This window comes from Stegostoma tigrinum, chromosome 10 (genome assembly GCF_030684315.1).
Source record: "Stegostoma tigrinum isolate sSteTig4 chromosome 10, sSteTig4.hap1, whole genome shotgun sequence".
NCBI lineage: Eukaryota > Metazoa > Chordata > Chondrichthyes > Orectolobiformes > Stegostomatidae > Stegostoma > Stegostoma tigrinum.
The window spans coordinates 3600127-3612865 of record NC_081363.1 but is presented as its reverse complement, the minus strand read 5'-3'; the positions used below and the strand labels follow the sequence as shown (position 1 = coordinate 3612865).

The window sequence follows — 12739 nt, the reverse complement described above, 5'->3', positions numbered from 1 at the left end:
AACTGATGTCCATTTCAAGCCCACCGACTCCCATACCTGCCTAGAATACACCTCCTCCCACCCACCCTCCTGCAAAAATTCCAACTCTATTCCCAATTCCTCCGCCTCCGCCACATCTGCTCCCACGACAAGACATTCCACTCCCGCACATCCCAGATGTCCAAATTCTTCAAGGACCGCAACTTTCCCCCCACAGTGATCGAGAACGCCCTCGACCGCGTCACCTGTATTTCCCGCAACACATCCCTCACACCCCGGCCCCACCACAACCGCCCAAAGAGGATCCTCCTCGTTCTCACACACCACCCCACCAACCTCTGGATACAACGCATCATCCTCCGACACTTCCGCCATCTACAATACGACCCCACCACCCAAGACATGTTTCCATCCCCACCCTTGTCTGCTTTCGGAGAGACCACTCTCTCTGTGACTCCCTTGTTCGCTCCACACTGCCCTCCAACCCCACCACACCCGGCACCTTCCCCTGCAACCGCAGGAAATGCTACACTTGCCCCCACACCTCCCCCCATCACCCCTGTCCCAGGTCCCAAGATGACATTCCACATTAAGCAGAGGTTCACCTGCACATCTGCCAATGTAGTATACTGCATCCACTGTACCCGGTGTGGCTTCCTCTACATTGGGGAAACCAAGCGGAGGCTTGGGGACCGCTTTGCAGAACACCTCCGCTCAGTTCGCAACAAACTACTGCACCTCCCAGTCGCAAACCATTTCCACTCCCCCTCCCATTCTTTAGATGACATGTTCATTATGGGCCTCCTGCAGTGCCACAATGATGCCACCTGAAGGTTGCAGGAATAGCAACTCATATTCCACCTGGGAACCCTGCAGCCCAATGGTATCAATGTGGACTTCACCAGTTTCAAAATCTCCCCTTCCCCAACTGCATCCCTAAACCAGCCCAGTTCACCCCCTCCCACCACCGCACCACACAACCAGCCCAGCTCTTCCCCCCCACCCACTGCATCCCAAAACCAGTCCAACCTGTCTCTGCCTCCCTAACCTGTTCTTCCTCTCACCCATCCCTTCCTCCCACCCCAAGCCGCACCCCCGTCTACCTACTAACCTCATCCCACCTCCTTGACCTGTCCGTCTTCCCTGGACTGACCTATCCTCTCCCTACCTCCCCACCTACACTCTCTCCACCTACCTTCTTTTCTCTCCATCCTCGGTCCGCCTCCTCGTCTCTCCCTATTTATTCCAGAACCCTCACCCCATCCCCCTCTCTGATGAAGGGTCTAGGCCCAAAACATCAGCTTTTGTGCTCCTGAGATGCTGCTTGGCCTGCTGTGTTCATCCAGCCTCACATTTTGATGTCTTGGATTCTCCAGCATCTGCAGTTCCCATTATCCCCAGAACATTAGCTGGGTCTCTGGATTAATAGCCCAGTAATGGTACCACTAGGGCCTCCCCTGTTGGAACAACTGTCCTCTATCCAAATAGGTCGAAAATCGTAAATAGTGATCAGCCATCGATATAACCTGAGCTTTATTCTGTATCTGACTCTGTGCTGTCCCTGTCCTGAGAGTGTTAGTTGCAATTGAAAGGGGTATTAGCTACACAGAATACCCATCCAGCTCCATCACTGATTGTACCCCAGTACCATGCAAAACCTGAGTCCCCTGCTGATTTAACAAAGTGCACTGCTCCTGAGATGCTGCTTGGCCTGCTGTGTTCATCCAGCTCCACGCTTTGTTATCGCGGATTCTCCAGCATCTGCAGTTCCCATTATCCCCTACTGGTTTGTAACGTTAAGTTCCTGAGCAGATATTTCCCCAGGAAAATCCAGCTTGAACAATGTCCAACAAGTACAAAGCAAGATCCCAGCTGGCATGCAAAGAATCCCTCCATTTAGCCCAGACCCTGCAAAAAGCATCCCACCCAGAGTCTATCCCTGTAACCCTGCATTCCCCACGGTTAGCCCACCTAACCTACACACCCCTGAGTAATTTAGTACGGCCGATCCGCGTAACTGGCACCATTTTGGATTGTGGGAGCAAACCCACACAGACACAGGGACAATATGCAAAATCCACACAGAGAGTTGCCTGAGGGTGGAATCGAACCTGGGCCCCTGGCACTGTGTGGCAGCTGTGCTAACCACTGAGCCACTGTGCCACCATTTACCCACAGCTGCCTGCAGCTAGCCTGTCATGTGCATTTTGAAACACTGTGGGATCAGTTTGCTCATTTTCTAACAGACAGCAGCCTCATAATGGATAATCCATTCTATAAAAGATGCTGTAGCCCCTAATAAGATTCAATCTTCTCCTTAACAATTGCTTTATTTTATGAGAACATTGAGTACTTTAGAAAATAATAATTTCCACCCTCCATCTACCTCACCACGGTGTCTCATTTCCAGATTTTCCTGTGTAGTTTGAGAAGGACAATTCCTGGTCTGAGCTGAATCCTCTTTGTGAGTCTGGTCTAGTGCCTTTATTGAGAGCGGGGGCTGTATTATTCTCTTCAGAAAGCGTCATGTTCAGTGCGACAGCTGTACATGTGACATTTAATACGTTATTGACCACAGAGAGAAAATATCGTGGCGTTTACTAAGTGGAGAGTAGAGGAGAGATATCACTGATAAAGGTATCTCGTTCCTAAGTCCATAATGCTCCGATGTATTATGTAACCAGCTGAGGTGAAACAATAATGCTTTTTATTGAGTTGTTGCTGTGGTTCTGTCTCATTGCTGGATTCTCGAACAATTACAAGATCGAGGTTTTCAAGTGCACAAGTTTTCTGCAGTTTGAGACTAAAATTTTTGAGGCATTATATTGTTTCTGTGCTGCACTGTGAACTAGTTAGTTCATTAAAGTTGCGGAGGGAAGGAAATCTGTGTTCCCCCACCCTGGTCCAGGCCACATGTGATTCCAGACCCACTGCAGTGAGGTTAAGAACAAAGAACAAAGAAAATTACAGCACAGGAACAGGCCCTTCGGCCCTCCAAGCCTGCCCCAATCCAGATCCTCTGTCTAACCTGTCATCTATTTTCCAAGGATCAGTATCCCTCTGCTCCCTGCCCATCCATGTATCTGTCTAGATACATCTTAAATGATGCTATCGTGCCCGCCTCTACCACCTCCGCTGGCAACATGTTCCAGGCACCCACCACCCTTTGTGTAAAGAACTTGCCACGCATATCTCCCATAAACTTTTCCCCTCTCACTTTGAACTCATGACCCCTAGTAATTGAGTCCCCCACTCTGGGAAAAAGCTTCTTGCTATCCACCCTGTCTATACCCCTCATGATTTTGTAGACCTCAATCAGGTCCCCCCTCAACCTTCGTCTTTCTAATGTAAACGTCCTAACCTACTCAACCTCTCTTCATAGCTAGCACCCTCCATACCAGGCAACATCCTGGTGAACCTCCTCTGCACCCTCTCCAAAGCATCCACATCCTTTTGGTAATGTGGCGACCAGAACTGTACACAGTACTCCAAATGTGGCCGAACCAAAGTCCTATACAACTGCAACATGACCTGCCAACTCTTGTACTCAATACCCCGCCCAATGAAGGAAAGCATGCCGTATGCCTTCTTGACCACCCTACTGACCTGCGTTGTCACCTTCAGAGAACAATGGACCTGAACACCCAGATCTCTCTGTTCATCAATTTTTCCTAGGACTTTTCCATTTACTGTGTAGTTCGCCCTTGAATTTGATCTTCCAAAATGCATCACCTTGTATTTGCCTGGATTGAGCTCCATCTGCCATTTATCTGCCCAACTCTCCAGACTATCTATATTCTGCTGCATTCTCCGACAGTCCCCTCCACTATCTACTACTCCACCAATCTTAGTGTCATCAGCAAACTTGCTAATCAGACCGTCTGTACCTTCCTCCAGATCAAACACCTTACTGATGTCCATGTATATGACATCTACAGCAGTAATGCATCTCCTCCACCCCTTTTACCTCCCTCTCTATCCCGCCTGAAGCATCTATATCCTGGAATATCTAGTTGCCCATGTTGCCCATCTATCAACTTTGTCACTTCCTCAAAGAATTCTATCAAGTTGATAAGACATGACCTTCCCTGCACAAAACCATGTTGCCTATCACGAATAAGTCCATTTTCTTCCAAATGTAAATAGATCCTATCCCTCAGTAAATTCTCCAGCAGCTTCCCTAAGTACAAATAAAAGGACCTGGGATTTTCCTTAACCCTGTGGGCTAAAGATATTTCATGACCCCTTTTAGCCCTCTTAATTTCTCGTTTCAGGTTGGTCCTACATTCCCAATATTCTTCCAAAGCTTCGTCTGTTTTCAGTCACCTAGACCTAATGTCTGCTTCCTTTTTCCTCTTTGCTAGTCTCACAATTTCACCTGTCATCCATGGTTCCCTAATCTTGCCCTTTCTATCCCTCATTTTCACAGGGACGTGTCTGCCCTGCACTCTAATCAAACTCTCTTTAAAAGCCTCCACATATCAAATGTGGATTTACCGTCAAACAGCTGCTCCCAATCCACATTCCCCAGCTCCTGTTGAATTTTGTTATAGTTGGCCTTCCCCCAATTTAGCGCTCCTCCTTTAGGACCACTCTCGTTTTTGTCCAGGAGTATTGTAAAACTTACGGAATTGTGATCACTATTCCCAAAGTAATCCCTGACTGAAACATCAACCACTTGGCCAGGCTCATTCCCCAACACCAGGTCCAGTATGGCCCCTTCCTGAGTTGGACTATTTAGATACTGCTCCAGAAAACCCTCCTGGATGCTCCTTACAAATTCTGCTCCATCTAAACCCTTAACACTAAGTGAATCCCAGTCAATGTTGGGAAAATTAAAATCTCCCATCACCATCACCCTGTTGCTCCTACATCTTTCCATAATCTGTTTACATGTTTGTACTTCTATCTCATGCTCGCTGTTGGGAGGCCTGTAGTACAGCCCCAACATTGTTACTGCATCCTTCCTATTTCTGAGTTCTGCCCATATTGCCTCACTATTCGAGTCCTCCATAGTGCCATCCTTCAGCACAGCCGTGATATCCTCTTTGACCGGTAATGCATCTCCTCCACCCCTTTTACCTCCCTCTCTATCCCGCCTGAAGCATCTATATCCTGGAATATCTAGTTGCCCATGTTGCCCTTCCGTCAACCAAGTTTCAGTAATAGCAATAACATCATAATCCCAGGTACTAATCCAAGCCCTAAGCTCATCTGCCTTATCTACTACACTTCCCACATTAAAACAAATGCATCTCAGACCCCCTTCCACCTTGTGTTCATCATCTGCTCTCTGCCAGCTCTTCCCCTTAGTCACACTGACTTTATTATCTAGCTTCTTACAGGCTTTAGTCACTACCTCCTTACTGTCCACTAACCTCCTCATTTGGTTCCCATCCCCTGCCACATTAGTTTAAACCCTCCCCAACAGCATTAGCAAAAGCACCCCCCTGGACATTGGTTCTAGTCTTGCCCAGGTGTAGACCGTCCGATTTGTAATAGTCCCACCTTCCCCAGAACTGGTCCCAATGTCCAAAAACCTGAACCCCTCCCTCCTGCACCATCTCTCAAGCCACGCATTCATCCTGGCTATTCTTTCATTTCTGCACTGACTAGCACGTGGCACTGAGCAATCCTGAGATTACTACCTTTGAGGTCCTACTTTTTAACTTGGCTCCTAACTCCCTAAATTCTGCTTGTAGGACCTCATCCCATTTATTACCTATATCATTGGTGCCTATATGCACCACGACAGCTGGCTGTCACCCTCCCCCTTCAGAATGTCCTGCAGCTGATCTGAGACATCCCTGACCCGTGCACCTGGGAGGCAACATACCATTCGGGAGTCTCGCTTTCGACTACAGAACCGCCTATTTACTCCCCTTACAATCAAATCCCCTATGACTATCGCCCTTCCACTCTTTTTCCCACCCGTCTGTACAGCAGGGCCAGCCACGGTGCCATGAACCTGGCTACTGCTGCCTTCCCCTGGTGAGCCATCTCCCCCAACAGTATCCAAAACAGTTATCTTGGATACAATTTTAACCTCACTGCGAAGCCTCTTCCAGGGATGCCTAACCTGAAGAAGTTACCCTCCTCCCTCTGGACAAACCTCAGGGATCTCTTCTCTAACCGTGAGCCTAACCCTCCCTCCATTGACCCCTTCACCCGCCTCCAACACAAGTCCTCCTCCTGGACACCACCCCAAGGCCTCCTGCCCTCCCTCGACCTTTTCATCTCCAACTGCCGTCCAGCCCTAACCTGTTATTCCTCTCTCCTACCCCCTCCACCCACCTCAAGCTGCACCCCCATTTCCTCCCCACTAACCTCATCTCACCCCCTTAACCTGTCTGTCCTCCCCAGACTGACCAATCCCCTCCCTAACTGCCCACCTATACTCTCCTTTACAGGTTCCATCCCCACCCCTTTGACCTGTCTGTCTCCTCTCCACCTATCTTCTCCTCTATCCATCTTCGGTCCACCTCCCCCCCTCTCCCTATTTATTTCAGAACCCTCTCCCCATCCCCCTTTTCTGACGAACGGTCTACGCCCAAAATGTCAGCTTTTGTGCTCCGAAGATGCTGCTTGGCCTGCTGTGTTCATCCAGCCCCACACTTTCCTATCCAAAACAGAATACCTGTTTTGGAGGGAGATGACTGCAGGGGATACCTGCACTGCTTTCCTGCTCTTCCTCCGCTTTTTGGTCTCCCATTCCCTTTCTCCCTCAGCAATCCTATTCTGCGGTGTGCCCAATTAGCTGAACGTGTGATCCACGGCCACCTCAGCATCGCGTATGCTCCAAAGTGAGTCCATCCGCAGCTCCAGAGCCTTCCTGCACGTGAAGGAGTCAGGGACATCAGCCACGTCCCTGAGCTCCCACATTGAGCAAGAGGAGCACAACAGGGGGCTGAGATCTCCTGCCATTTTTACTCTTAAGTTTAACTTAGTCCTACTATAATATCAAATAATAGATAAATGAAATGAAAACTTTGTTACCAATCACTACTTATCAGCACACGACAAAAAAAAGAGAAAGAAAAACAGTAACTTCTCAACACACCACAGAGTCTTATTTTTTCAGTTCGAGGAGGAAGGTGGGTGGGATACCCTGAGTGCGTAGCTCTCATCTGCCCTTGGAAATGGCCCAGCACTCTGTATAACAAATCCAACAGAGATGGTTAGACTTTGCACAGTCTGGTCCCGGGCATCAACATGTCAGAGGTATATCCAACACCTCTCCTTCCTGACTTCTGCAGCCTGGTGGAACCAATGGGAGAGCTGGCCTACATGTGACTCCAGACCCATTGCTCACAGACTGGCTAGACACAGCCTGACAATATTCTTAATCACTTCTCCATTGGCCCAGAGATGGTGACAGAACGGTACCCAGTCGAGACAGACTGGCAATGGGAATCCTCAGCATGGTTTGCGGGCACAGTGATACACGTTGCCAGTGATGCCCCACAAAGATCTGTGTTCGGCCCAGTACGTAAAAAGCAGGACAGATCCAACCCGGCCAATTCCCGCCCCATCAGTCTCCTCTCGACCATCAGTAAAGTGATGGAAGGTGTCAGTAACAGCGCTATCAAACAGCACCTGATCAGCAATAACCTGCTCAGTGACGCCCAGTTTGGGTTCTGCCAGGGCCACTCAGCTCCTGACCCCATTACAGCCTTGGTTCAAACATGGACAAAAGAGCTAAATTCCAGAGGTGAGGTGAGAGTGACGGCCCTTGTTATCAAGGCTGCATTCGACTGAGTGTGGCATCAAAGAGCCCGAGCTAAACTGGAGTCAGTGGGTATCGGGGGGAGCACACTCTTCACTGGCTGGAGTCATACCTGGCATATGGGAAGATGGTCGTGGTTGACAGGAGTCAGTTACCCCAGTAACACCCACGCGGATGGCCTAAAATACTTCTGCTTCCTCCTCGCCCACAGGCCCAACCATTCCCCTTAAACCAACAACATCTTCCTCAGCTCCAAGGTATCGCTGCAGGAGCTCCTCACAATACGTGCCTAGGCCCAACCCTCTTCAGCTGCTTCATCAATGACCTTCCCACCTGCCTGGACGGGTGCAGCCCCAACAACACTCAAGAAGCTCAACACCATCCAGGACAAAGCAGCTGCTTGATTGGCACCACATCCATAAACATCCCACTCTCACCACCACCGACACTCAGTCGCAGCAGTGTGCACCATCTACAAGATGCACTGCAGAAATTCACCAAAGACCCTCAGGCAGCACCTTCCAAACACAGGACTGCTTCTGTACTGAAGGGTGAGCAGCAGATACTTGGGAATGCCACCCCTTGCAGGATCCCTCCTCCCCACAGGATCGCACCCCCAGGACACTCACCATCCTGACTTGGAAGTATATCGCCATTCTGCCCTACTGTAGAGTGATTCTCATTGCCGACAGGAGATAGGGTATGGTGCTCCAGCATTGCTTTCATCGACTAGAACAGCTGAGCAGGAGCACTGAAAGGCCTACTGTGTTCCTAAAACCCTGGCATTCCCATTCTGACAACAGCACTGTAGTGATTCCTAAATCCCAGCAGCTCCTGAGGATCGGAGGCCCTGACATTGGTCAGGCCCAGCACTGGCAGCAGAGAGGGGGTGGGAGGAGTCTCTTTAAGAAATGCCTTTTTATTAGCCTATGCATAGTGGTGCTGGAATCATGGTGACAGTAGAAGCCTTTCACTGTTTTTTTCACTGTAAAATATATATGACAATGAATTCATTCACTCATTCAGGAACTACAGCGGTTCAAGAAGGAAGCTCACCCCCATCTCCCGAAGGGGCGACGAAGACTGGGCTCTAAACGCTGCCCAGCTAAGGATGCCCACTTCCTGTGAATGAATCAAACTGATTTGGGTGAATGGGACGGTGATGATTTGTTCATACCACCATGATCAGGATTGTGGTGAATGCTCGGGGTCTGTGCAGTATTTGTTGTGGTTCTCAGATCCGACCCAACCTCGGCTTTCTGTCTGACAGGTCACAGCCCAGAAGGAGAAGTTGGTAAGCAGCAAACGTCAGACTGAGCTCCTGGCCCTGAAACTGGAGCAGCTCGAAGCGAGGCCCCCTCACGTGGACTCGGCGGCGAACCAAGGGGGAAAGAGCAAGGCACTGTTCAAACTGCAGCAGAAGCTGCAGAGGCTGCAGGAGGAGCTGACAGAAAGCAAGCTGAGGAATCACAGCCTGAGAATGGAGTGTGCGGATATAACTGCTCTTAAAGTGAGTGACATCGGAACAGACCAGGGTCTCCAGCAAGGGGGAAGGATCCTGTGGGGACGGAGGATCTTGTGAGGAGGACAGGGGGAGCCCATGGGGAGGGCATCTTGCAGTGAGAGAAGATCCAGCAGTGAGAGAGGATCTTGTGGGGAAGGAGATCCTGTGGGGAAGGGGATCCTGTGAGGAGGAAATGGGGGAGCCCTTGGGGAGGGGATCTTGCAGTGAGGGAAGATGCAGCAGTGAGAGGGGGTCCTGTGGGGAAGGAGATCTTGTGGGGAAGGGATTCCTGTGGGGAAAGGGATCCTGTGGGGTAGAGGAAATCCTGCAGTGAGAGGAGATCCTGTGGGGAAGGAGATCCTGAGGGGAAGGGGTGTGCTAAGGGGTAGAGGAAATCCTGCAGGGAGAGAAGATCCTGTGGGGCAGAGGTGATCTTACAGGCAGAAGTGATCCTGCAGGGGAGATGGGACCCTATACAGCTGAAAGGATCTGCAAGACTTAGAAGATCCTGCAGGGAGAGGAGATCCTGTAAGTAGCGGGCACCATGAGGGTATCTGGATCTGGTCTCATGATCTTGTGCACATCAGGGATTGTTCTAGGCCCAGCCTTCAGCCAGCTCTGGTGGATATCTCCCGGATAGGCCAGAGGCAGTGTTGTACTGTTGGAGGTGCATCATTCTAGTGAGAGTGGGAACTGAGGCCCATCTGCTCACTCAGACATAAACAACATTCCCAAAGTTACCATCTTGTTATAGAGCTCATCACTGTCATGGCTAATTTTTATTCCTCAATCATCATCACACTGAACAGCTGACTGAATCATTAACATGGTGTATAAGTGGGATCTTGCTGGGCAGAAATTTGTTGCTGGCTAAGACACAAAAACTGCAAATTTTCATCTCCTAGCTCGGGTCAAAATGAAGGATGATATGAAGCAGAACGGGCATTTCTCCACATTCAATGGCAAATTACTCCTTTGTGACAGATCTACTTAACAATCTGGAACAGCTATACATAGCTACACTCTTAGCTCTACTGCGAAGACACTGTTTCAAAGGGTTGGAAAGACCACTTTAATTTTTTTGGACTGTATGTTGGAGTGGAGTTATTAGTTTAAAGCATGGGGCTGTGAAAGAAGATTTTGTTGTGAATTTCTGGAACAGATATGTGTTTCCCTGCAATCTGGCTTTATTCAAGAGTGGGGGCAGCTGCTACATCCTTTGGTTTTGTATTTCCAGGGCAGTTTTGTCCAGTGACAGACATTTGATTAGTTTTTCAACCAGGACCAATGCTGCGCATTCAGTAGAGCTTAATGTAGTAACAACGTCTTGATTGGTTCCTGGGCAAGTGGCTTTGTGTTTAATCAACATAGCAGAACCATCCAGCCTCTGAAGGAGACACATCTGTCTCCCTCTCTCTCTTCTGTGAGTAAAGGAGTAAATTCTGAGGAGACCCGAAATGTTAAACTCTGATTTCTCTCCACAGATGCTGCCAGACCTGCTGAGCTTTTCCAGCAACTTCTGCTTTTGCTCCTGATTTACAGCATCTGAAGTTCTTTCGGTTTTGAGCATGTAAAGAAACTGTGGATCAGTAGCCAATGCCAATTCATGGCAGAATGGACCAGGCTGATGGACTTTCTATGCCAATAGGGCAGACCAGTCATGGGCAAAGTGGAATGTATTTGGGATAATTCATCAGACAGCGTGTTCTGAAACATTCAGAGGGAAGACAACACTCCAGCTCCAACATTGGGTGGACAGAGGAAACGCTTCAGAGATACCCTCGAGGCCTCACTGATGAAGTGCAACATTCCCATGGACACCTGGGAATCACCAAAGCAAGACCGTCCAACATAGAGGATCAGCATCCAGGAAGGCGTTGACCATCCTGAGACTCGCTGTTGAGTAAAAGCAGAAGCCGGGGGAGGGGGAGAAGTGCAAGAGGCATGCTGCCACACCAATGCCCCACCCACACCTTCATCCCCAAGTGTAACAGAGCCTGAAGTAGCTGTATCAGTCTTTACTGCCACCTACAGACTTACCCTGAGAGTGGAAGAGAGTCATCCTGGAGTGCGAGGGCCCACTTATCATGATGGTGACGATGATGATGACAATGATGGTGATAAGGATGATGAGGATGATGATGATGGTGACGATGGCGATGATGATGACGATGATGATGACGCCGGCGATGATGATGACGACGATGAATATGATGACGATGACGGCGACGATGAATATGATGATGGTGGTGATGGCGATGATGGCGATGATGATGACACTGATGATGGCGATGATGAAGATGAAGACGATGGTGATGATGATGATGATGATGATGAAGATGTAGATGATGATGATGATGATGAATGAGCAAGCAGACTAGGTACAATAAGATGTAACAGGATAAGAGTAAGAGTAAAAACGCTACTCCTGGGGAGCAGTGATCATAATATGTTTGAGTTTCATATTCATTTCAAATGGGAGAAGTTTGGGTCTCAGATAAGTGTTTTAAATCTAAATAAGGACTACAAGGTGGTCATGAAAACTGAGTCAACTGAAGTGAATAGTTGCATTTGGCTAGGGGAGAGATCAATAGATATGCTGTGGCAGATATTTAAGGGGATATTTCAGAATACAGTAAGGAAACATTCCAAAGGGAGGACCCACAATCTGTGGTTAAGTTAGAGATAATTAGACAAATGTAAGGAAAAAGAATTTCACTGCAAGGAGAGTGGCAGCTCAGATGCTTAGTCTGAATGTAAGGAATGACTGACAATGGTTGAAAGGTTAATCAGGAGGGGAAAAATGACAGGATGACAGGAAGCCAGCTAGAAATGTTTAAAAAATCAGTTTTTACGGGTAAGTAAAAAAGAAAAGAATAAGTAAAGTGAGTGTTGGTCCTCGAGAGAGAAAGAACTGATATTCAATAGCAGATAGTAAGGAAATGGTGGGTGAAATGAATAAATAGTTTCCTTCTGTCTTCACTGTAGAGGATACAAAACATCCCAGTAATAGCTATAAATCAGGAGCTGGAAAGGAGAGAGGAACTCAGTGAGATTCCAATCACCAGGGAAGTGGGACTGAGCAAATTGATGGGGGTGGGGTCTGGACCCAGATGGACTCCATCCTAGGGTCTTTAAAGAGGTGACTAAACAGGTGGGAGATACATTGGTATTAATTTTCTAACAATTTCTAGATGCAAAAAATGTTCCATCAGACCGGAAAGTACCAAACATAACTTCTCTGTTGAAGAAGAGAGAAACCGAAAACAAACTCGAGGCCAGTTACCTTTTTGTGTGCGTTTGGGAAAGTGTTGCTTAAAACAATTATATCTGGGGACTTAGAAAAGCTCAGTATGTTCACAAAGAGTCAGTGTAACTTTGTCAAAGAGAAACCATATCTAACAAATCTAATAGATTTCTCTTAAGGAGTAATATGATAAAGGGAACCCTGTAGATATACAAATTCAGATATCTACAAGTATTTGATTAAATGTGCTGTCAAAGGCTTATTACTGGAAAATGAAAAGCCC

The 12739-nt window shown here is 48.2% G+C and overlaps 1 protein-coding gene across 1 annotated transcript in view; it reads left to right on the top strand.

The window, feature by feature from the left end:
* The window catches only part of LOC125455505 (coiled-coil domain-containing protein 170-like), a 67647-nt gene that overhangs the window by 49129 nt on the left and 5779 nt on the right, over positions 1–12739 (top strand). Inside the window, exon 10 of the mRNA XM_059649423.1 lies at positions 8976–9215. Within this exon, the coding sequence (XP_059505406.1) occupies positions 8976–9215 (240 nt within the window). The remainder of the gene's footprint in view (positions 1–8975; positions 9216–12739) is intronic.